The sequence below is a fragment of the Salvia hispanica genome, chromosome 3, assembly GCF_023119035.1.
Source record: "Salvia hispanica cultivar TCC Black 2014 chromosome 3, UniMelb_Shisp_WGS_1.0, whole genome shotgun sequence".
Taxonomy (NCBI): Eukaryota; Viridiplantae; Streptophyta; class Magnoliopsida; order Lamiales; family Lamiaceae; genus Salvia; species Salvia hispanica.
This window is the reverse complement of record NC_062967.1, coordinates 29,776,328-29,801,516: the sequence shown is the minus strand read 5'-3', so window position 1 is coordinate 29,801,516 and position 25,189 is coordinate 29,776,328. Positions and strand designations below refer to the sequence as shown.

General features: G+C 37.7%; 3 protein-coding genes across 3 annotated transcripts; 1 reads left to right on the top strand and 2 right to left on the bottom strand.

The window, feature by feature from the left end:
* Window positions 1–174: 174 nt before the first annotated feature.
* On the top strand, window positions 175–13,059 carry LOC125209815 (alpha-glucan water dikinase, chloroplastic-like). The gene is made up of 35 exons (XM_048109396.1): window positions 175–281; window positions 659–985; window positions 1,484–1,528; window positions 1,658–1,767; window positions 1,857–1,935; window positions 2,046–2,137; window positions 2,214–2,367; window positions 2,773–3,195; window positions 3,283–3,390; window positions 3,540–3,638; window positions 3,731–3,871; window positions 3,967–4,055; window positions 4,646–4,780; window positions 5,243–5,405; window positions 5,497–5,586; window positions 5,697–5,882; window positions 6,088–6,150; window positions 6,231–6,293; window positions 6,379–6,438; window positions 6,538–6,690; window positions 6,807–6,890; window positions 7,164–7,340; window positions 7,426–7,532; window positions 7,733–7,946; window positions 8,043–8,146; window positions 8,335–8,470; window positions 8,601–8,813; window positions 9,591–10,009; window positions 10,142–10,425; window positions 10,878–10,942; window positions 11,180–11,278; window positions 11,404–11,577; window positions 12,193–12,285; window positions 12,404–12,519; window positions 12,607–13,059. The coding sequence occupies exons 2-35, from the start codon at window positions 716–718 to the stop codon at window positions 12,809–12,811; spliced, it is 5,013 nt and encodes a 1,670-aa protein (XP_047965353.1). The 5' UTR covers window positions 175–281; window positions 659–715; the 3' UTR covers window positions 12,812–13,059.
* A 691-nt stretch (window positions 13,060–13,750) lies between these two features.
* LOC125210346 (lysM domain receptor-like kinase 3) lies at window positions 13,751–16,259 on the bottom strand. Its single transcript, XM_048109908.1, has 10 exons — window positions 15,629–16,259; window positions 15,355–15,561; window positions 15,122–15,261; window positions 14,957–15,046; window positions 14,779–14,884; window positions 14,551–14,702; window positions 14,387–14,484; window positions 14,165–14,303; window positions 13,995–14,093; window positions 13,751–13,915 (listed from the first exon to the last, which is right to left on the bottom strand). Exons 1-10 carry the CDS (start codon window positions 16,257–16,259, stop codon window positions 13,751–13,753), a joined length of 1,827 nt encoding a protein of 608 aa, XP_047965865.1.
* Window positions 16,260–17,659: 1,400 nt separating this feature from the next.
* Window positions 17,660–24,903, bottom strand: LOC125211909 (ubiquitin-like-specific protease 1D). Its single transcript, XM_048111870.1, has 14 exons — window positions 24,524–24,903; window positions 24,140–24,194; window positions 23,886–23,977; window positions 23,524–23,786; window positions 22,632–22,680; window positions 21,972–22,051; window positions 21,807–21,839; window positions 21,617–21,712; window positions 20,783–20,885; window positions 20,263–20,357; window positions 19,465–19,587; window positions 18,391–18,502; window positions 18,086–18,193; window positions 17,660–17,996 (listed from the first exon to the last, which is right to left on the bottom strand). Exons 1-14 carry the CDS (start codon window positions 24,827–24,829, stop codon window positions 17,883–17,885), a joined length of 1,629 nt encoding a protein of 542 aa, XP_047967827.1. The 5' UTR covers window positions 24,830–24,903; the 3' UTR covers window positions 17,660–17,882.
* Between the last annotated feature and the right edge of the window lie 286 nt (window positions 24,904–25,189).

Genomic DNA, 25,189 nt, shown 5'->3' with positions numbered 1-25,189 from the left:
TAAGTAAAAAATATCCAATCACAAGCCAACAAAGCAGCCGCAAGTCATGGACCCCGCGCCTATGCTCCGGGCACGTGATTAATCTCCAAAGCCCTTTATTTTTGGTATACCTCTATCATGTTGCCACGTGTCCCCTTTTCTCATGATAATAGTAGTAGTAATATTAGTATCAGTTACGTATTAGCAACGTTCTTCCTTTTTCTAAATCTTGCCACTTTCCAGTTTCCATTTCAGTCATCGCTTCACTCTCTTCTCCCTAGATTTCATTCCGCCCGCTTCAGGTGAAGTTTGATTACTGAATTGCTGTTGTCGGATGCAATGTTGACGCTTTTTGTTGTTGTGTAATTTCAAATTTGTTGTATTTGGCACTTGAAATCATGATGATTCTGTTGACTAGTTTATTTGGTTGCACGTCAATTGTTTGTCTAAATGATTGACCTAAATGCTTATGTTGTATCGCACTATTACTAATGCCTATTGGAGTTCAAATTTAGTTATATGATGTTTGCTGCAATGTTCGCGCACTAATATACTGATTTAAGATTTTACTACCAATAGTTTATGTTATGTGTGTGTGGATGTGATTGTGTTTATACTCGTATATCCGTACCATGGTGGTCAGTGTTAATAATTCGGCATTTTGTTCTTTTTTTCACAGGATAAATATTGAGGTTGAAGTTGTGATTGTTGGAGTTAATCATACAATTGAGAAAACATGAGCAACACGATTGGGAATAACTTGCTGCATCAGAATTTGCTTTCTCCGACGGTTTTAGAGCATCAGAGTAGAAGCAATACTTCAACCTCGGTTAGGGGGAATACCTTTCTCCAGCCTCAAGCATATTCACTAACACACCGAGCTCCTATATCTACTGACTTTTGGGGTAGAAGGGTCTCACTGCAGAAAAATAAATTACAGATGGGAAAGATGTATACTATCTTAAGATCCGTGAAGGCTGTCTTGGCTGCTGATCCATCTTCTATGGTAACATTGCAAAACTCTTGATGAAAATTTAACATTGTATTAGTTTCATTGTGCATGTTTCACTGTTTCTTCTAGTGGAATGCATATCTTCAGATTATTAATTCTACTTGATTCTGTTGTACTGAGCGTGAGAAAGATTGACAAAAAGATAATAAACACACAGAATCATGTCTTTCACTAACTTTCGTTAGCTATTTCCACAAACTGAAGAGAGGATAATATCATTGATCACAGATATGATTGAGACGTATGAATGAAAATCTTATTAGAACCCTACCATTTAATTAATGTGGGTATATTTTCTTCACTTGGTAATGATCATTTCTGTTTCCCAAAGTCTCTTGTTTCTATAACTGTAAGAATTGGAAAGAACACTCTCATTTGTACTGCAAGGCTTCATTTGTGGCAATACTATGACTAGTTTCTTTAAGATATTTCCCTACTCCTGTGGTGAATACATTATCTTAGTTCATTGTCTTTACTGTTTTTATTCTCTAGCAGCAGATGGAGAAATTCAGACTCGACGATAAGGTTGAATTACAGGTATGCATACAGATAGTGATCTTTAATTCAGCATGCAAACTATATCTCCCACTGTGCATATAGGATGACACTTGGATGAAACGTGCAAGCCAATGTATTTAATTTAGATTATTGGATGTGAATAAACAGGTTGATGTTGGGCTTCCGACATCTGGATCTGGTTCAGTGGTAAATATTCAAGTTACAAGCAGCAGTGACAGCATACTTCTACACTGGGGTGCGATAAAAAAACGACAAGAGTAAGTGCAATTGAAGTATATAAGTATTTATTTACTGTAAAATGGGATCCAGTATTGAGTTAAAAATTTCTTTTCTCTTGGTTGGTCAGTAAATGGAGTCTTCCACGTTGTCGTCCAGTTGGAACTATGGTGTACAAAAACAAAGCACTTAGGAGTCCTTTTGTGAAAGTAAGCTCAGAATGCCACTTGAACTAAATGTGTCTTATGGGTTGTTATAATAAGTAGAACTGCATCATTTCTGGTAGATAACATGTTTTTCATGTGATGTCTCTTCTTAGTCTGGTGCTAATGCTTCACTGAGCATAGAGATTGATGATCCTGCAATAGAAGCTCTAGAGTTTCTGATATTTGACGAAGCCCAGAATAAATGGTAGAGTGATCAATTATTAAATTTAGAGCATATGTATCAAACCATGTCTTTAGCGTTGTATTTCTTATGCTCTCAGGTATAAGTACAATGGTGGCAATTTTCATGTTAATTTGCCAAAGAAAGAATTTACAACTCCAAACATTTTGGTTCCTGAGGATCTTGTTCAAATCCAAGCTTACTTGAGGTGGGAGAGGAAAGGGAAACAGATGTATACCCCAGAACAAGAGAAGGTTTGTGATTGTTCATTGCTTTAGCTTCAGCTTAAGAATACTGTAGCTACCTTATAATGATGCTCCATCCCCCTTTTGGTTTACAACAATTTTATAATCCATATGTTTCCTTTTCTGATTTCACACACAATATTGAGTTCTGCTCTTGAACTACTTTTATGATTTCGTGAATTAATTATTTAAATCACTAGATGCAAGATCTAGATATATATCTTCAATCAATCTGTTCAAACAGTCAAATTTATTTTACTACTTGATTGTCAAATCCATTGCATGCCTTTTGGATTAGTTACAGTTTTTGATCCTTTGTAATAATGCTAGTTGATATTGAGGCGTTTCATACAAATATTGGTCGTATCCCTGTTTGATTTTGTTCTTGCTCATATTTTCATGTTATTTAAACAGGAGGAGTATGAGGCAGCTCGAATGGAGCTATTGGAAGAAGTTGCTAGGGGTGCTTCGGTACAGGACCTTAGAGCAAAGTTAACAAGTAAAAATGCTGCAAGTGAAAGTAAAGAGCAATTTGCTTCCGAATCAATGAGCAATATACCTGATAAGGAAAAAGACAACCACAGGAAAAATATACAATCCAAGGTTCCCAAGAAACAGACTCCAAAAACTAATTTCTCCAATGAAAAAGTTCCGCGCAAAAAAAGGGACATAATGTCGCTTCTCACTAAGTTTAAACCAGAGTCCATCAAGGAAAATATCCCCCCTTCTCCAGAAGTTTTATCTCATATTAAACAGTTCTCTATGGAGAAGGAAGCTCATATCGATGGCCCGATAATGAACAAGAAAATTTATAAGCTTGGTGATAAGGAACTCCTGGTATGTCTACAACATCCTATCTGATCTCCCTTACAAAAGTTTTAAAAAATTGAGCATATGTTTTATGAAATTCATTTTCTTCTGAAGGTACTTGTAGCAAAGTCCTCAGGCAAGACAAAAGTCTACCTGGCTACAGATCTTCCAGATCCTGTTATTCTCCACTGGGCTTTGTCCAAAAACGCTGGAGAATGGACAGTACGTAAAAAAACCTATTCATAGTTATTAACTCTTCCAATGTGTATGTTAGTGGAGAAACTAAGTAGTATACTATATACTTAATTTTCATTTTTTAGTTTGTAATATATTTCTTATTATTCCGTTGAAAATGGCTGATTATGTTCCAGGCACCTCCCTCAACTATGATGCCCCCTGATTCAGTTTTTGTAGATAAGGCTGCCGAAACAAATTTCACAACCAGTTCTGTCAATAATCAGCCACACAAGGTATGGAAATTAACTTTTGTATATTTCTCATTTACCTTGATATCAACTCATTGAGCTTAAGGAAATAACTTCTTCCTGGACTACTCTTTCAGATTCAATCATTGGAAATAGCAGTTGAAGATGAAAACTTTGTGGGGATGCCATTTGTTCTTTTGTGTGGTGGAAACTGGATAAAAAACAGCGGATCCGACTTTTATGTCGAGTTCAAAACTAGGCCTGCGAAAGTTCAAAAGGTATGAATAAAATTCGTGTTGTCCTTTCTTGATTTTCATTGCATATCTGTTTCCATATTACATTGACTATCCCAATGTTTATTTTGTGGCAAAAGGATGCAGGAGACGGGGAGGGAACATCAAAGTTTTTGTTAGATAAAATAGCAGAGTTGGAAAGTGAAGCCCAGAAGTCATTTATGCATAGGTGACAAATCTACTTGCATCTCTAAACTCATGATGAGATTTCCTACTAGCAATTTCATCCTTCATTTCCCTTATATCAGAGCTTCTATTGATATTTGAATTTTTTTTTGTCTTAGCGGGGATGATAAAGTATGTGGTGTGTAACATGTATATCCTACAGATTCTAAATTTCCTGCTTTGAATTTAGTATTATTATGAAAACTTAAATGCATGCAACTGAGTCTTGGGCTTTGACTTGTCAACTGGAGCTATGCAAACTGACTGATATAAAAACTCTTCACAACTGTTTCTTTAATTTTGCATCTGTACTTTAAATTTGCCTCAGTTTTTTTTTTTTAATTCTAGAACGTTTCTTAGTTCTTTAACTATGTCAAGTTGCCACTTCAAATAAAAAAAATCGCTTATAAATTCAAGATACCTATCACCTCATATTTACGGGGCAGACATTGTATTTCTAGCTTTTTGTTCTTGATGAAAAATGGAAAATAAATTATATTTTGAGATTCCACTCAATGTGCCTTATGCATATTAGTATTAGGATATAATTTACTACAGTATGTGACTTGTGTTAACACATGATGTTTCCTACAGATTTAATATTGCAGCAGACTTGATGGAACAAGCAACTAGTGCAGGTGAAGTAGGTCTTGCCGGCATTCTTGTGTGGATGAGATACATGGCAACAAGACAACTCATTTGGAACAAAAATTACAATGTAAAACCACGGTATGATTCCTAAACCGCAGCTGCAATTGTTTTTATGGGTGGGTTTCTCGTTCATGGAAATGTGGGTCCCCACCTTTCTGTGGTCCTTGGATAGGGTATCCTATGAACTGCCCAAGTTCTTAGGCCCTTCTTGGTATGATGAATGGAATGTGATTCCTACTTCCATCTACTTGCTTGCTTGGCACGATGGAATGAAGGGAGGGAATGGAATGAAAAAATATAAAGGAAATGCAAAAAAAATATCATTTCATTTTTATCTTCATTCCATTCCATCATACCAAGAAGGGCCTTAGTTTCTGAAAATATTTGGTTCTGCATCATATGCTTTTTGAGGAAGTCGAATGAAAGGACCTCCACAATGGATGTTGGGGGTCTGGGGGATATGTTCTCCACACATATCTTTTTCTTTAACTCTTGTCATTTTTCAGCTTAATTGAAATATAAATACTTGTCTTGGTGCAGAGAGATAAGCAAAGCTCAAGACAGACTAACGGATTTGCTCCAGAATGTCTACAAAAGTTATCCTCGGTATCGTGAAATCCTACGCATGATTATGTCAACTGTAGGTCGTGGAGGAGAAGGGGATGTGGGGCAACGAATTAGGGACGAAATATTAGTCATTCAGGTAGTTTTCATAAGCATGCCCTTACCTACTTATTTTCTTTTGGTGGATATTTGGATTTGATAATGCTATATAAGTTATTATTCAACTGCAGAGAAACAATGATTGCAAAGGTGGACTGATGGAAGAATGGCATCAAAAGCTTCATAATAACACTAGTCCTGATGATGTTGTAATATGCCAGGTATTCAGGATATATAAGTAAACAATCATTTGGCTGATCGAAATATACACACTCATGTGCATGTATAGAAGTTTCAACTAATAGTTTTACTCACATGCTCCCTATCACAGGCATTGATGGACTATATCAAGAGTGATTTTGACATTAGTGTTTATTGGAAAACCTTAAATGATAATGGAATTACAAAAGAGCGCCTCCTTAGTTACGACCGTGCAATACGCTCTGAACCTAAATTTAGGGGGGATCAAAAGGATGGACTTCTGCGTGATCTTGGACATTACATGCGAACATTGAAGGTTGGAGATTTTGTCACATCTGCATGACCTTATAACTGCTTCTTTGTATGTGTCTGAGTCATTAAAAGTGAATACATGCAAGTCTAAAACTCAAATTTCTTAAACCTTTTCATTCCACATAGAAGGACTTGGTCAGATTAGTTCATTTCTGAGCAGTATTGTAGCAACTACTTAACTTCCAAAATTCTACTGTACTGCTGTGCAGGCAGTTCATTCAGGTGCAGATCTTGAGTCTGCTATCGCAAATTGCTTGGGGTACAAAGATGAGGTAATTCCATCATGGCAATTCCTTATCAGTTAATGTCATCCCTCCGGCATATCGTCTAATTTGTAATTGATGCACATCAGGGACAAGGTTTCATGGTTGGAGTGCAGATAAATCCTGTCGAAGGCTTGCCAGCAGGATTTCCGGTAGTTCCATTTTTCAATATGTAATAATCCTTAGCATAGAGAAATTCTGAAACATTTTGCTAAATTGTTCTGATTATGATTACAGGAATTACTCCAATTTGTTATGAACCACATTGAAGATAGAAATGTTGAAGCCCTTCTTGAGGTATACCCGATTTTGATGATAATTCCTCTTTCAATCTTGGAGAACCCGTAATTTGTCGACCCTTCACTGCATTCTTGGTATTTATGCTTTTTCACTCAGGGATTGCTTGAGGCTCGTCAGGAGCTTAGACCATTGCTTTCCCAGTCTAATAACCGCTTAAAGGATATTTTATTCCTGGATATTGCCCTAGACTCTGCAGTTAGAACTGCTGTAGAACGTGGATACGAGGAGCTAAATAATGCTAGCCCTGAGGTATATAAACTTTATTATTGTTCATTATTTGTTCTTCCTTAATCCCTTTTCATGCAAACTCCCTCTTCTTTATTATAATTTGACTTGAGTTGCAACACTTCATGCAAATTCTGCAGAAAATCATGTACTTCATTTCCCTTGTTGCTGAGAACCTAGCACTTTCTGTCAGTGATAATGAAGATCTCCTTTATTGCTTAAAGGTGAGGAGCAATGGAACAAAAGCATCATAAGCATTACATTTGAGTCCTTATAAACACATGTACATGAATTTGGAGCTTTTTAGTTAATATTGCTCGTGGAACTTTCAGAAGCCTCATACTTTTTGTCCTTATGGTTCACATCTTCAATGTTGGATCTTTCTTCGTTAATGCATTTTCTAGTTGATGGGAAATTTTGTTAAATTTGCTGATTTTTTCTAGTTGATGGGGGATTTTGTTAAATTTTGCTGATTTTAATGTTCTTCTCATAATAAGGGGTGGAATTTAAGCCGGAGCATGTTCAAGAGCAGGGATGAGCACTGGGCATTGTTTTCCAAATCAGTTCTTGACAGAACTCGGCTTTCACTTGCAAGCAAGGGCGAGGCATACCATCAATTACTGCAACCATCGGCAGAGTATCTTGGCACACTGCTTGGGGTGGATCAGGGGGCTGTATGCATACATTGACACTTGTATAGTCCTTTTGGTGCCTATCCCAATTACAACTCATAAGTAACATTGTAAATATTTCACGCAGATCGATATATTTACTGAAGAAATAATTCGGGCGGGCTCAGCAGCTTCACTGTCCTCTCTTCTCAACCGACTTGATCCAGTTCTTCGACAAACTGCAAATCTAGGAAGGTCATCAAATATAGTAGCTCACCATAACATATAATTTATAAATCTGCATCAATTTAGTTACAATCATTTTTGAACCAGGGTGACCCTGTTTACTAAGTCCGACGAGGAATGCCATTTCTGACATCACTTGAAAATGTGAAACTATAGCTGTTGAACTAGCATTAGTAACTTACTAACACGTATCCCATATTCTGCTACAGTTGGCAGGTCATCAGTCCGGTTGAAGTTGTTGGCTATGTAGTTGTAGTTGATCAATTGCTTTCTGTTCAGAATAAATCTTACTCAAGACCAACAATATTGGTTGCAAAATCTGTTAAAGGAGAGGAAGAAATTCCTGATGGTGCTGTAGCAGTACTGACTCCTGACATGCCTGATGTTTTGTCGCATGTTTCTGTTCGAGCCAGGAACAGTAAGGTTGTATTTCTGTTGCTGTTTAGTTGTTCAGTGCGATTTTTGGCTCAAAATATCCCTCTGTAGCTCCGCTAAGAGTTCTCCTTTTTTTTTTTGTAGGTTTGTTTTGCCACTTGCTTTGATCCCAATATATTGGCTGACATTGAGGCACATGAAGGAAAGTTGTTGTGCTTAAAACCAACATCCGCAAATGTGGGATACAGGTGATTCAGGATAATCCAAGTTTACTGTTCATGTTCATTAACGTCAAAGATATCAGGGACACTTGAGTTATCTTTTGTTTCTTTTCTTTCTTCACATTTGCAAATAATCTTAGACCTAGAAAACCTGCACTTCATGATTTTGTGAAGACCGAAGTTGATGTCTTCTTAATTTTGCATCATTACTGTAGTGAGATGAAAGATGATGGGCTAGTAAGTTCAGCTAACTCACAAGAAGCTTCATCTTCATCTACTCCTTTGTCTTTGGAGAGAAAGCAATTCTCTGGAAGATATGCAATCTCATCTGAGGAATTTACAAATGAACTGGTCAGCCTTTTACATTTACTTTATATTTCATGTTCTCTATCTATTTAAAGTTCTACTTGAATTATTATGCCCATTGAAGAATCAGCTCTAAACTAAACTCATACGAAATGCATGATTTAAATTTGTCCAGGTTGGGGCCAAATCACGCAATATCGCACACCTAAAAGGGAAAGTTCCATCTTGGGTTAACATTCCAACTTCTGTTGCTTTACCGTTTGGTACTTTTGAAGCAGTCCTTTCAGATACTTTAAATCAGGTTATACTCTTTGGTAGATGCACCCTTTCATGCCTCTCCATTTTGTACACATTGCCCGTCATCTTATACTTCTTAATTCGTTCATCAGCATGATTATCTGGGGTTGCAATTGTTCCCATTTTCTACTCCCTCCGTGTGTGAAATGTTGTCCACTTTTGCCATTTAGGTCTGTCCGAGAAATGTTGTCCACTTTGCTTTTTTTTTTCCTTTCCATTTTTGGTAGATGGAGCCCACTTTCCACTAACTCATTACCCTCACATTTTATAAAACTAATATTACATATACATATGGAACCCACATTCCACTAACTTTTTCACTCACTTTTCTTTACATTTCTTAAAACCCGCGCCGAGTCAAATGTGGACATCATTTCGCGGACAGAGGGAGTACATTATGGCTTGAATTGCTCTTAGGAATAGTTTTCCTCTAGAGACTTTATTTATTCAAGAGAAAAATCTGTATTTGTTTTATAGGGTCTCTTTGGACATTTAAGAGCACTCCCAATGGGGGTGGCGAAAATCCGGCGAAAAATCGCCGAACATCGCCGGATTATCGCCGGCCGTTGTGGTGAAATCGGCGATAATTCGGCGATAATCCTACCGTTATTTCGCCAAGCGGCGTTTTTTCGCCGGATTATCGCCGAGCGATCGCCGGCCACTGTGGGCGACGCTCGGCGATAAATCGGCGATATTTAAATTTTTTTTTTTTTTTTTCGGCCCAACGGCTATTTTTACATCCCACCCCTATAAATATTTCCTCCACTTCCTCCATTCATCACCCACAATCTTCATTCTCTCCATTTTCAATCTCTTCTCCCAATCTTCAATCTTCATCAATCTTCCAAAAATTATGAGCTTTTGGAAGAAAAAGTCCCGCTCGGGTAAGGGTAAGGGTAAGGGGAAAGAGTCGAGTTCACAAATTCCCAACACGGATGAAGCAAACGAGCAGTGGATGCACTCGTTGTTGGCGATGGGTTCTCCTCCCGGCCAACTTCCATACGCGGGTCCGTCTCCTTTGCAGACTCCTCCGGCGCGGAGACTTTCTCCGTACTTCAACTCCGCCGGCAGAATGCCCTCTCCAGCCGACGATGTGTATCGGCCCCAGTTCGACACCCCCGGATCAACCCCAGGCGACCAAGAATCTCAGGCCGCGACACTGAGCGCGGAGGACTTCGATATGGAAGAAACGCCCACCGAGCCGCCTTCTAGGAGCGGGAGGGGGAAGGCGCCGGCGCGTCGTCGGGTCAAGCGACCGATACGGGTTCCGATGAGAGGCCGAAGCGGGTAAGGACTACTTACACTCGCAAGAGTCCGAGCCGATAGCCACACCGCCGGGCGGACACGTCACGTAACGCGGAGCGCAGCAACTACCAGACCGAGATCATATTCTGGGAGCGGGTTGCCGCTGAAGTACAGGAGCCACAAGACACGCCTCAATGAAGGACCATGGCAGCGAGGCGATCCGTCGGCATTGGGAGCGCCTCATGAGGGACTGCGGCCACTTCAACGGCGTATTTATTCTAACTTGTTGGCGAACATGCCCAGTGGCCAGAACGAGCATATGGTCCGAGATGAGGCCATGCAGAGGTATTGTGGCAAGTACTTGTCGAAGGGGTTCAAGTATTGGAACATCTACGATAAGCTGAAGGATCTCCCCAAATTCCGGACGGGAATGCACGCTCGCGCTGCACGGGAAATCGGTGCGCTCGCGACTTAGCGTTTCGGAGAGCGAGGGGAGCGCGACCCACATCGACTTGAGTGGGGATGGTCCGCACGAGCGCCCGGAGGGGAGCGAAGAAGGCGAAGGGGAGGCGGAAGGGGAAGGGCACAACGTCGGAAGTCGAGTCGGAACCCCACATCGACTTAGAAAAAGCCACTTATTCGAGCAATGTCGCCAATCTGACGCAGATGTACACGCTGTACTTCACCGGCGGCGGGACCCCTGAAGAAAAGGCGGCCCTCTGGAAATGCATCCAAAGCCTGCAGATTACGATGGGCCTCGATCCCGACGCCCCTCCGGCCCCTCCGTCTTAGCTTTTTTTTTTTTTTTTTAAATCTTTGTTTATTTGCGTTTTTTATTTGTAGTTTTTTTTTTTTCTCGTTGTATTATATTTTCCAATGATTAATACAATGATGAATTGTTCATTATTAGTCTATTTATTAAATACGTTTGAGATACGGAACACAGTTTTGGAACTTTCAGCACCACCACAGCTGGTAAGTCCCCTTTTAGTGCCACCACTTTTTTCTAACTAGGCATTTTCCTCTTTCCAATAGTTTCCATACATAACTGGCGTTATATGTTGATGGCCACACCTCAAGAGTAGATTATAACCAACATACTAAGTTACTACATGAGACTAAGATTAAAAGTATACCCTGAAATTGGCAGTGTTGATTGAGAAAGTGAATCATTTCAGATGCCCCATAGTTTACTTGAGAAACTTGTCTCAGATTAAAGAGCTCAAGGAGAAGATGCAAAGTTCTGGTATGCCGTGGCCCGGGGATGAAGGTGCAGAGAGATGGGAACAAGCATGGATGGCCATAAAGAAGGTAAGCCTATAGATAGGCATCCATACTTGCATGTTTTATGGAAACGTTGCCATCTTTTGATAACCATTGATTCAAGAACAACTGATCTTTACATCAGCCAAATGTTTACTTTTCTGCATTTCTAGGTGTGGGCCTCAAAGTGGAACGAGAGGGCATACTTCAGTACAAGAAAAGTGAAGCTTGATCATGACTGTCTTTGCATGGCTGTCCTAGTTCAAGAAATAATAAATGCTGATTACGCATTCGTTATCCATACTACTAACCCATCTTCTGGGGATTCATCAGAAATATATGCTGAGGTAATAATATATGCTATACTTTGTTTATACTTTATGAACTGGTAAAAAGTGTTGATTTGAGTTGCATGGGATATTCATCAACTTGTCGCTTGTAAACACACAAGAAATATCAACGTACATGAGAGACATCATAGCTGAATAATTATAAAAGAAGGGATTTAATTACTAGATTGCCTCCTACTGCCTCCCACACCCTCAGTAAGGCCACAATTATCTCCGACACCCCCTCCTCCCCCAGCAAATGACTCTCCTTATATTTGCATTTGAAAGTAAACTTTTACTGATGAAAGAATTCTGTGTCAAAAAGTACGGGCACACTCAGGAGTGGCAAGTCTAGTACACCCCAATATATGTCTATAACCTCAGGTGACAAGCTAGACATGAAACTGGTAAACCATCAGCTACCTAAAATCAAAATTTATAGTTAAACTAAACAACCTATGTCTTTTCATATATTTTTTCTGTGCTGACTCATTTCTTGGGGTTTAGCTCCTACTTAAAGAATGAGGTAAGAAGAGTTTTTGTGCCTGTTGAAGATCTCCAGACTCATGTAGCTGTGAGGCATTTATTTATCTAATAAAGGTTATCACCTTCCTATGCATTTCTCATGAATAGGTTGTCAAGGGGCTTGGGGAGACACTGGTGGGAGCTTATCCAGGTCGTGCACTGAGCTTTATTTGCAAGAAAAATGACCTTAAATCTCCTCAGGTAAGTTATGAAACTGAGGAGGGTTGCAGCACATCTGGATGTGTCATGTCCTTTCGAAGTTAACACATATGTTCCTATTGACTGCTGATAAGTTTGTCCTTATGCTTTATCCTTCCAGATTTTGGGTTACCCCAGCAAACCTATTGGCCTTTTTATTAGACGGTCTATAATTTTCCGGTCAGATTCCAATGGCGAAGATCTAGAAGGTTATGCTGGTGCTGGGCTTTATGACAGGTAAAGTTTTATGATGGACGCTCTTCTCTTATGTCACAGGATCTTCCGAATATAACCAAGCCTTGAACTTGATGGTGTTTCTTGCAGTGTCCCAATGGACGAAGAGGATCAAGTGGTGCTTGATTACTCGTCTGATGCATTAATGGTTGATGGCGACTTTCGTCACTCAATTCTCTCTAGCATAGCCGTTGCAGGAAATGCCATCGAGGAGCTCTATGGATCCCCTCAAGATATTGAAGGCGTTGTCAAGGATGGAAAAATATACGTAGTCCAAACAAGACCACAGATGTGATCAAATTTCCTGGAGTCCAACTGTTTTCCGGGATGGAAAAGACCTACTTCATACAAACACGACCCGCAAAGAGAAACATCTACTATAAGGGCAATGGAAGGAATCAGGTAGTGGTAGTTTATATCAACTGTCAATATATATGGATGCCACAAGTAGTTCATATTCAAGTTATTCTGTATATGTTTATTCTAAACGCTGTATCATTAATACATACTTTATTTATAATAACTTAATAAGCATTGTTATTATTGACAGGGTGTATAAATGTTTTTTATTTTTCTGGTGAAATACCTCTACATTCACATGCCATTTATCTTTTCCAATCCTCGTTATAACTTATGCATAGTAGTACATGTTTCGTTTGATTAGTTTTTAAGTAGATATATTATTTAATTAGCATCTGTATTATTAATCATTCGAAAACACCCAGAGATAGAAATGATTAATGTTTCTTTTATTCCGAACTTTATTTCAATAGTCTTAGAATATAACTTCACAAAAATTAATTGTGACCAATCCCACAAAACTATATATGCTGGTAATCCAACAATTGTTTGAAGAAGAAATAAACATTGTTAAATTTGTACATTTTTCTTTCCCATATCGTGCAAAGAAAATGTTACTAGGAGATAATTAGTTTGTAATCTACTTTCGAAATATGCATTTCAGTTTCTATTTATCTTTAAACAATTTACGCTGACACACTACGTTGTGCAAGCATGCAAGTGTGCATTAACTAAAACTGACATAATGCACTCTTACATGCTTGCTTGTGAAAAATAGCTAAAACTTTCAACTATCTTACATGTTTGTACATTTGGAATTGGCAGTGGATCTCTAGATTCAACACCTGGATAGAAAAAAGGAAAGACTGCTGCAGTATCTTCTTACATAGGCTAATTACTTTCTTGTCTAAATCATGTAATCTAGAGATTGTTCTCATCTGCCACTGGAAACTCCACTGAAAATTTGGCTGCTCCCTCCAAGTGATGCCTCCCATTCAATTGATGACATTCTGATTCGAGCTAATGCTATGACAACCTCGCGCATCTCTGGCCTGTCTACTGCCTCTTCACTTAGACACCATTGTGCAATTTCACCCATCTGCACCCACCATTCACAACCCTCTTAATCTTTCTTATACCACCACTCATGGAGTATATTTTCTATAAACTCTACGTACCTTGTATACGTCTTCTCGAGGATAATTGTCTTTCAGATTTCCATCTACCATTACTTGCAACGCCGAAGCTGCATCTTCTTCATTGAAGATATTGTTTACCTGACCATAAATAAATTTGGTCTTTTTTTACTACTATTTAACAATATGCATCATAAACTTTGTTCACTTACTACTGTGATCAAGGACTTCATCTTATTTGGCTCTTGGTTGTCTCGGATGAGTGCACGTTGGCCGGTTATAAGCTCTGCAAGAACTACTCCAAATGCAAACACATCAGTCTTAGTAGTCACTTGCATCTCTTTCACAGACCTGCAACAAATCATAATCATTTTACTTTGATATGCTAATGTAATGATGATATGATGATTCAGATACACCACAACTGGACTTACTCAGGTGGAAGGTATCCTGGCGTCCCAACAAGCCGGGTTGCTATAAATTCATCTTCATTGCTTCTACCAACAAGCTTTGCTAAACCAAAATCTGCAACCTGCAGATATTCTGAATCATGATTGCTCCAAAGATCATGAAGGAAGATCAATAAGTAGGTACATACCTTTGCTCTAAGCCCTTCATCTAGCAGGATATTGGTAGTTTTTATATCACGATGCACATATTGAGATTTTGTGTGGTCATGGATGTACTCTATACCCCTTGCAGCATCAAGTGCGATCTGGGTTCTTGCGCTCCACGAGAGAGGCTGATGACCTAATTAATTCATACCCTATGATATAAGCATTTCTTTGCAGTTTATATGCACTAAGCGTAGTGTTTCTTTGAATACCTTTCATCAATGGATCATGAAGATGGTCACTAAGAGAGCCATTCGGGATATACACATAAACCAAGTAGAGGTGGTCATCACCAGTGGCATAACCCATCAGCTCCACCTATATTCTTGATAAATTGTAATGGCCTCTCAATGTTACAGTAATTCTCAGGTGATGGAAAATTTCTCTTACCACATTATTGTGATGTATTTTGCACAACACTTTGATCTCAGCAAGGAATTCCTTGGAGTTGTTGGACCTCATTTTCTTGATTGCAACTTCCTGATTCATGTCAATGATAGTTGGGACTAGTCAAGATTCTTGATGAATATTTGGGGGACTAAATAGTACTACTACCTTCTCTCCGATCACACCGTGGTATACACTTCCATATCCCCCCCGACCAATTATTCTAGTCTCATCAAAGTCACCTGTGGCCTCTGCAATCTCCTCAATACTGAAGAAACTTGGTTTCTCTGACTCAAAAACTGTGATATCTGTCAGAGATCCATGCAGATCATTTTAATTTCTCTCTCTGAGTACTATGTAGAGAAGTGAAATACTCCATCAAATAATACTACTACTCTGACCTTGTGTTATTTCTTTCTGTGTGTACTGTCTCTGCAAGGAATGTGCTCTGGCACTTGAGGATTTTTTGAATGAAGATTTTGGATCCTCTTTCTCTGACTGCCTTCTTTTTCTCCCAACTAGGATTATGGCCAAGGTGCATACTGAAAGTAAGGTTACAGCTGACAATATCCCAATGAGTAGGATCCATTTGTGTGCCTTTTTTGTCCCTGAAACCAAAACAATGAGGAATTCATACATGAAATTTCTAACAAAGTAAATGAATGTCATGCTCACCTTTCTCTGAACTAGGGAGTCCATATTTTTCCATGGGCACATATAAGAGCCAACCTTCTTGAATGAAATCTGGGGTTTTCAAATATGTGTTTAGTTTCTGAATTCCATCAACTTGAGCAGAAAGTAGATTTGCAATAGAGGAGAGGGTATCAGTTGGCTGAACTGTGTAGGTGACCACAACTTGGGACTCAATCTCCACACAGCCACACAAAAGATGCAGTGTTTTATTTTTTCCAACATTTAAACTTGTATTTACTCCGCTACTCCAGACTTGGCCGCTAAAATTTTGATTTGATACCTCGTAGAAAGTATCACCGTGCTTTGGCTCGTAGACTACATCATAGAAGTATCCTCGAGTTCCATCAACATTCTGGCACGAGCAGTTTACAGAAACCAAGTAATCTTGCCTATCTGCATATGGTATAGGCTTGACTGCTGATGCATTGACCGAGTACAAAGAGGCCACATTATCCACCTTATATCCATTGTGCTGGTAAAGAAGAGCACTACATGACTGGATCTTTTCTGAACAACTGAAGGGGTACATCTGTGTTTCTGAAACACAGCTGTTCATGAACAAGATTGGGAGAAGAAGGATGTGAAAAAGAGGACTACATCTCTTAAAATCCATGAAAACAAAGATTGTGAGAAGAAGAAGAAGAAGATAGTAGTTAATTAAGAGGAATTGGAGATAGCTTTTTGGATTTGTTCCCACATATCTGTCATTATATACTTGCTTGTCTTCTTCATTATAATCAAGTGAATAGTTAATCCAGAATCTCTATACTTTTGTTGGAAATTTGGTCTAGTTATTACAAATGTATGTCGATTTTCACAAAGACACATATCTAGCTAGGTAACCTATCCTTCTGTCAATGGACATAGTCTCTAGTTTAGGAGATGAGTTCTATGTTGAATACTCCATTAGTATTCCAATTTGAAAACATCATCATAAATTAAAATGTGACCAAGGTAATTAAGTGGTGAAGCTCATTGGTCTGTCTAAAGATGCATGGTTGTCTCATCTCTTACAAATTTGATCCTTGAGCTGTGCATATGACTATTGACATCGGCCGGCTGAGTAAACAATCACTATTTCCTGCACATACTAGTATTATATTTTACAGTATTTTTTTTAAAATCATCTCTCTTTATATTACTACTACTTACTACTTAATTTGACCCCTTCTCTTTAACGGAGTACTAAACCAGACGGCTGATTGATGCGGACAGACACTCTATTTATTTCTACATTCCAACTTCTTTTGTTCTTATCTCATCATAACACTTCGTTTCTCACGAATTCACTTTATGCCATATATAAATCCTAAATTTACTTGTAATCCATTCTCATAAGTATAATTAGTTGATGGACTACTAATCAAGCCTTAAAACGTCTTCTTAATACTGCAATTGGGAGATTAGAAAATAGAAAATAGAAAATGAGATTTATTATGATTAGATTATAGTTCGCCGGCAAAAGTATCTTATAAATTTAATACTCCTCCATATTACTAATACTTACTATCTTATGGGCCACGACACAGTTATCCAAAAAGTGAAAAAACATTAGTGGGTGATTTGAACTTGGTCTCTAAGGCCCAATACTATAGAGGCCCGACTCGATTAGTCCAACCACCTACCCACTTCAATATTTAATTCTTTGGTGAACAAACTCCAATCCATTTTTAAAATTGTTTCCATGTATTTTCTTAAATTAGGTTGTATTTAATCCAGACTATTTGGGAGTTTGAGTTGCAATCTTCTATTTAGGTTACATCTTTACGCACAAATGAGTTAAATAGTAATATTACCAAAATCATATTATTAAATGATAAAACAAGGACTAGCTAGTAAATACTAGTACTAATAATTGTATGATGAAATTCATATTTTATAAAATAAAATTAATAAAAAAGATATATAGTACTACTAGTCTACTAGCATTGAGAACACGCGTATGTAAATTATACATAGAAATGAAAGTAAGACATGTAACAAGTAAGGTCTAATACGTGTAACTAGTAAGAACACGACGTAAACTCAACTTCCCATTTTAAAGATTGATAGCTGTCGATCTTTACATTGTGGAGTAGTTTCCATCAATATACACCAAAAAAATCCTCCATACTAACTCCATTTGTTCTAAAATGTAGCTCAGAGTTCACTTCTAACTCGTCATGTCTGTAAGAATCCTGTACAAAAGTCGTTTCAAAATCTGTCTGCTTGAATGTATCAATATTCACTTCATCCTTCAATCTACTGTACACGGCTTTTCGTCTGCTTTCTTGAACTCTTCCCTCAGTAAATTGCGAATTCTCCTTCTCAGACTTGAAGCTTCCTCAGGTCTGAACCATTGCTTTCCGAACTGATAATGGATAAGAATGCGCAGAGGTAACCAAAAATAACCACAAACATAAAGAAAACTGAAAATATTAGTAAAATGGAAACAAGTACCATATCCAAGTCCCGCTTTTTCAGACATTCAGGCGCATCACCAATGAATCGTTCTATAAAGAATAGAACAAAAAGACCACAGTCGTATACATTCTGTTGCTGAGGCACCTGTTTCACAAGGCAGTTGTCTTAGTTAAATAAACGCAAGCAGGCCGTGGTACAGTATCTTCGCTTTCATAATTCATATTTGCATACATTCGCCAAACTAAGTTACACTTCACTCTCTTCTCAACACCTTTAGCTTAACAGTTTTCTTCACATTAGGAAATGATTAAACAGAATTTCTTTCAAAGGAAGAAGTATACCTCAATAACTCTGTCTTCAATTCTTCGAGAGAGCCTGTTCCAGATATTCTCTGCAAAGGGCAGTTGCAGCACTTCTTCTTTTTTCAGAAACTTCCACTCTTCTACTAGAAAGCTGTCGGATAACAAATCATGGCCACATTTGAAAACAAATAAATTTGCATGAGCAATCAATTGAATAACTTGATTTAGATGACTTGGGGCAACAGTTCAAGTGGCATACAGCAAGCCAACCAAACAGCCTGATCAAAGTGACAATTTATGATAATGACAATGACAATTCATTCTCTAGTGTTCAGATAATAGACAACTATGCATAAGCAGTAGACTTTTGCCAATGCATAAAACACATGCTAAGTATTCAACTTATTAGCTGGTGATACTTAATATGCTCCTAGTCTCCTACAACTAAGGAAGTAAATACTACTAATATTTATAAGAGAGCCGTATGAGGTCAAAAAATTCAGATGAGAAAAACCAAGTTGAGCATCTGTAATTTATTAGAATAGTCAGTGTACACCCATATTGAAGGCACAAAGCGATAGTTTCCATACAGACCCAATTTAACTATACTACCACTTCAGGGACCATGTACAAGTAAAAATTTCTGAGTGCCAATGGAATCTAAAATGTTTAGACAGTCTCAAAGACCAATCATATGATATACTATAAAAATATACTCCCTCCTTGTCAGTCTTGTGGTTAAATTTTAGAAGAGGGACAAGGTTCCTGGTATCGCATCAAACATTACAACTTCTCGTCAAATATCAAGGACAAGTTCAATATTATTGTATATTCTACTTTAAGAAAAAACAAAAAGAAACCTATGCACCAACTTAGAGTGAAACAATCGTGTAGTATTCTCCCAGTATGATATCAGAGTTAATAATTAATATCCCATAACACATTGTAAGGTATCTGCTATACGATATACACACTTTGGCAGTCTTTTAGCAAACTATCAAATTTTTACTCCCTCTGTCCCTCTGTAGTAGAGGAGCATTATCTAAAAGCAGTTTCAGTGACCAGTAAATAGTGTTTGTCTTGCAACATAACCAAGAACAAAAATTTACTTACCTCTTAATATTACTGAAAATTGACTTGCTGCAATGAAGTCCTAAAGAATCCAAATGTAGTATAATTGGCCCTGATTCATCTTCTTTATTTGGCATGGATATAATAATCAAACTCCAATGACAGCTGCCGGAAATGAGATAATGCAAAATATAGTCAGTGAGCTAGTCTGGCAATTCAAAATGAGGTTACAAAAGAAGATCTGATAAGTTTCACCAAATACTTGACATGGAATGTCGACTCACGGATGTAATGCAAAGGACTAGAATGGAAATATATCGATGTATATGGAATTATGGATGAAATGCAGATGTTCATATGACTCTGAAGTTCTGGGGGTAGCATCTACTTCTTATCAGTATAAATTGACCTGTCTTAAAGCTTGAAACAAAAGGCCTCATATTACAGCTTACTAAACTTGGTATAGTACTCATGTAATTATCACCCCAATTACCCCAATTTCTAAATAAAGAAACACAGAAAGCTGATTCAATTATTTAATAAAAAATTAACATTTTTTCCTATATATTAGTTTAACTTTAGGCATTGATATTTTTGTTGCGTTATTGTCTTGCTCCTGGTTAAAGATTAATTCTCTCTCCAAAAGGGGTCGGCGACCTAACACATCATGTAAGGAAATATCAATGAGACCAACCTACATGTGTATATCAGGGAATCACTGCCATGGTAGTATGTTATGCACAAAAGCAGAGGTCATAGTTCATCCAACTGATATAAAAGAGAAAAAAAAACTACTTCCAAGGGTAGCTTGACATCATAACAATTGATCTTACTGCTTACTTTTCATGAATTGGGAGGAAAATGTATGCTTTCTCGAATATATTCACACCTTTCCACCACCTTCTGAACTTCAAAAATAGATCTTCTCTATCAGCCTGCATCGGGGAAAAAAATACTAAGTAGGCCAAAAACTTATAAATACACTAATTAACTAAAAACAAACAATATAAGTTACTGTATATTGCAAATAGGATATACAAAAGGACCAGTTTCTGCTTTTCATTTGAAGGGATTTGACTTATAGTACATATGAAATATTCTACAGCAGTCATAAAGATCAGCATGATTTTGAGGTTGACAAGAACATCAAATTCTAAAAAAGGAATGTGTCCATGCCTCTCATAGTAAAACTCTTTCAAACTCTCAGAGAGACACTAGACAAGCAATCCATTGTAAATGACAATATGACATTGGCGCATTTCTTGTTTCTTGAATATCAGAAGATTCTATTTACATAACTAGGATAAAATTGGTTGTCCGGCTCCAAAGAGAGGAGTGCTCCAAGAGTGTCAGAAGCTACCTTCGACAGAACATCCTGTTTCAACTTCTCGTAGAAGTAAGTGTTAAACATATGATAATTGTCTTTTCTTCTAGCACTTGGGGGTGTTGGTTTCTGCAAATATCTAAACAAAGTATATCAGTTAGTAACTATCTCATTATAAATTTTTAGCAACAAACCTGCAGTTTCTAGTGATAAAAAGCTAGCATGCAATTGAAGTGTCCTAAGGAAAGAGTTTAGAGAATGATAGGACAACTACAAATATTTTCTTCATTTTTGCAGAGAAATTCTTCATAAGTGAGTCTCCCACAAGATGAGCACTAATTAGTGCTTTTCACTTTGGTTGAAATAGGATTAAATCATTATCTTATGAATAAGTAAGACCATGAAGACAAACACGGACAACTGATTAAGGGTGAAAGCCATAAAGATAACTTAAATTATGGCATAAGTTACGTGAACGAACTAGCACTTTAGCAACAAAATAACAACCAAACCGAACCACCACTTTTTTTTTCTCTTCTTTTTTCCAAAATGGTCCAAGATAATCATAGCATTGATAATTAATAGTCTTAGCTTAGGATGGCAGGTCAGTATCCAGATTATATTCATATTGCTGGAGGACTTAGTGTGAACCAAGCTTGTATACAACTCAAAGAATGCAGTGTTAGAACAAACGAAACTAAAACTACAAGCTCATGTTTCTTCACTATATTAGGAAATGAAATGTAAATTACAAAGTTGCTAGCAATCCATAAAGTGGATTACTATCAGTAATAAAAGTGATGGTCACATGACTCACATACATATTGACGATAAAGAAGTAGAATAACTAACAACCTTTATTGAGCTTACCGAATGTAAAAGTTCATGATTGGTGATGACAAATAAGACTCCGGAGTCAGACATTCCATGTCCAAGTAACAAATTTCGATGGCTTCAGGATCATCCCTATTTTAATAAACAGTAATGTAGGATGCATAAGAAGGAACTTTATCAAAGAAAAATCCAGTATTCCGTGATACATATTGCAGTATGATGGTACCTTGATGGGTAGTATATACAGGCATCTTTGCTGCTGAAACAAATTAAGAGGAAGGAATAAGTAAGTTCTGATCCCAACTACACAAAGCATCTCACAACTTTATCCCTGAAAGCAGACACCACGGTTACAGTCTTGCTCTAGATTGTTCAAGGATCTATACTATACCTTTGACCCACTTGGTCTGTTTCATCTACTACATCGACCTCAAGTTCATCCTCCTCATCTACTAGAACAAAAGCTCTCCGCTGAAAATTTTATGTTGGGTTGTTAGTTGTCACCTTCATGAGTTGATTAACAGTAACAGCTGAAAAACATAATATACAACACTGCACCACTATAAACAAAACTATGGGCACAGAATATACTTGAACAAGAAAAAGGCATATAAAAACTAGAAAGGCAACACAGAGAAGTGCACAATTACAAATAACAGAACAGATACAGGAGAAAAGCACTAACTATATTGGCGCTACAATTTTAGATAGATAGGAGTTTGGACATACTCATCAATTTCTAAACATATTTTCCAGCAATGTTGTTCCATAACAATCTCTTTATCATGGATAACTTGACTAATGGCTCAACTCCAGACATCCCAAGATGTGAATGCTATAGTCCCCTTTTAAATAATTATTTAGTTCTATTAACAGATCTCCATAGCTGCAGGCTGCCTTAGAATTTATCATCTCAAAGGTTTAGTGCACCACCCAAGAAAGATTGCAGATATAAGTTTACTGTTAGCAGACACTGAGAGAGAGAGAAGAGAGATAGAAAAGTTGGACAAAGGGGTACATGAAAATTCAACTCAAAACTAAGTGAACTTACCATGCTCCTTCTGGTGTTATGTAGACGCGGACTAGGAATACTACTTTTCCTAAAAACAGAAAAAAAAAATGTCAAGAATATGTAATCATCATGTAAAATGTGTTGCTTTTTCTGTTAAATAAGTATATTTTTATATAGATTCTAAAGAGTCTGAGGGAGAGACAAGTAAATCAAATATCAGACTTTGGACTCAGAGACACAGTAGAGGGATCAGCCATTAGAGGTAGGAATTTCCACAGCACAAGTAACACTGATGAATCCCCTTAAGAACAAATAAAGAAAAGTGCAGGAGCGATGCAGTCGAGTAAACAGAAAACTAGCAATAGAATGGGATGAGGGGACGACCAGTAGGTGGCTAGTACCATATCTATTTATTACTCCCATGAAATGTTGTCCACTTTTACCATTTTGGTCCGTCCGCAAAATGTTGTCCATTTTGCTTTTTTTCCATTTTTGGTAAATGAAGCCCACTTTCCACTAACACATTACACTCACATTCTATTATAAAACTAATATATAAATGTGGAACCCACATTCAACTAACTTTTTCCTATCACTTTTCATCACATTTCTTAAAACTAGTGCCGAGTTAAATGTAGACAACATTTCGCGGAGGGCGGGAGTAACAAATATGGGTCAGATCATCAGTTACAACTGGAAAGGCACACTCACAAAAATGCTGATGCATTATGATGAGTAGCTGTAGAGGGGGGATGGCAGAGATAAACAAGCATTTCCAATACAATAGAACAAGCATTTCAACACAATAGAACAAGAGGTTACAGGTTTAAATGACCTTCAAAGATATATGCAGTAGTTGCAGTTAGCATGACTGAAAAGATTAATCATAATCTGAATTGTTCTGCCAAAAATTTAGCACAGCTTTACTTACTTTCTTGCTGAACGACAAGAAACATCTTTGTTAGACGGATGAGATGAAGAATTAGAAGCATGGCTTCCTCGTTTCTCACCATTGGTTTGCTGCTGGTTACCAATATTTGCTGAAAGAAAATTTGCAGTTTTAAAAGGTGTTTGTCTTGATGATAAACCTTTCTTCTGTGTTATCTGAGCTAAAAATGGCTTGTGCTCTTGGATATTTTTCTGATCAGATTGATTCAAAGTAGATAATTCGGCTCTGAAACTCCTGTTTGCATTCTGGTTGAGAAGGAAAAGGAAAAATTGAAGGGGATCTGACACCACGTTATCTCATTGAGTAAACAGGAAAAGCAAGTAAATAGCTTATAAAATGCATACTTCATTGTCTAACTTGCTGCAGAAATGCTTACTAAATTCTGAAGCAGGTTCAGATGGTGGAGCTCGTGTATGAGATAAGTCATCCATGGCACCTACAAAACACAATAGGCTTTAATCACCATGTGTTTAACTGAGAGTTACACACAGGTGAAAATACAAACACTGAACAAGATCAACAGGAAGGAAATAGAAGAGGGAAAACAAAACCAACAGGTACAAAAACATCTACTTTGTACAGAGTGATGCAACCTCACCATTACAAGTAGACTCATCAACTAATGTTATCGACTTGTTGCATTTGAGGTTATCCTGAAAAGAAATATCACCACAAATACATGATCAATCCCATTGTAATGCAAGACATTTTAACGTCAAGAAACCAGATTTTTGCAGCAGTTTAGGAGATTCAGATGTAAAGCATTGGATATGATTTGCCCAATAATTCATCATGAAGAAATCACTTGAACAGAATGCCACAGCATAATGTTACTAGTACATTTTGATGAAATATGGGCAAATAGAGATTTTCTTCCTGGCAATTCCTAGTCGAGAACAGTCCAATAATGTGGTATGACCAAACTCAACTCATAACCAATAGTTTGAGTTATGACAAACAATGACGAAGATAAAAATCCAACCTTGTCAAGACTTCTGCGCGCCAATTCCGCTTCCATCCTATTAACGATAGCTCTCAATTTGGCGCCGCCGTCGGACAATATAGTCGCATTTGCGTTTGCGAAATTCGTGTTCCTCGTAATCCTCTCTTTGAGCTCTTTATCGGGGAGATTCCTGATATAATTGTCGGACCTCGGTTCCGCCTCCGCCAGCGGCATCGACTTCTCCTGAATCAGCAACTCCGGAGGAGGCTCATCGTCTCTAGGAAGTAGCTTATCGAAGTCGAGTTCTATACCTGCTTTCCTCTTTCTCTCTCCTTCCCGAGCCATGCATTCAGAAGTCTGCAACTGCCGGTTCTCTCCTCCTCGGCTCTCAGTCTCAGGGCCAAACCCGCAAATCACAGCTCAGCGTTTGGGGTTTCTATTTCAATTTTTTTTCCCACTCCTATTAATATTATTCAATATTGGCAAATCACAATAATAAATAGGAGTTTTAATGCGTAACTAAGAGCATCCACATCCATCCACAGTGAGTACCCTAGTGAAAGCCATAATGGTTGTCAGGTCAGCATATTCTATCTTTCTACAATAATGGAGCCCTAGTGGATAACATATCTATTATCCATTTCTCATTTCAATTTTATTTTTATATTTTTATGTTTATCAATTATAAATAGCAAAATTAGACTC

What these genes read in the sequence shown, in the direction of transcription:
- LOC125210346 (XM_048109908.1), bottom strand. Translation starts at nt 16,259, where the DNA reads ATGGATTTTAAGAGATGTAGTCCTCTTTTTCACATCCTTCTTCTCCCA. An exon ending in ATGAAGGGCTTAGAGCAAAG is followed by an intron (nt 14,485 to 14,550) that starts GTATGTACCTAC and finishes GAATATCTGCAG; the next exon opens with GTTGCAGATTTTGGTTTAGC. An exon ending in TGAAGTCCTTGATCACAGTA is followed by an intron (nt 14,094 to 14,164) that starts GTAAGTGAACAA and finishes ATTTATGGTCAG; the next exon opens with GTAAACAATATCTTCAATGA.
- LOC125211909 (XM_048111870.1), bottom strand. Translation starts at nt 24,829, where the DNA reads ATGGCTCGGGAAGGAGAGAGAAAGAGGAAAGCAGGTATAGAACTCGAC. An exon ending in CGCGCAGAAGTCTTGACAAG is followed by an intron (nt 24,195 to 24,523) that starts GTTGGATTTTTA and finishes ATTTCTTTTCAG; the next exon opens with GATAACCTCAAATGCAACAA. An exon ending in ATCATGAACTTTTACATTCG is followed by an intron (nt 20,886 to 21,616) that starts GTAAGCTCAATA and finishes TACTTTGTTTAG; the next exon opens with ATATTTGCAGAAACCAACAC.
- LOC125209815 (XM_048109396.1), top strand. Translation starts at nt 716, where the DNA reads ATGAGCAACACGATTGGGAATAACTTGCTGCATCAGAATTTGCTTTCT. An exon ending in AGGAATTTACAAATGAACTG is followed by an intron (nt 8,471 to 8,600) that starts GTCAGCCTTTTA and finishes AAATTTGTCCAG; the next exon opens with GTTGGGGCCAAATCACGCAA. An exon ending in CATCAGAAATATATGCTGAG is followed by an intron (nt 11,578 to 12,192) that starts GTAATAATATAT and finishes TCTCATGAATAG; the next exon opens with GTTGTCAAGGGGCTTGGGGA.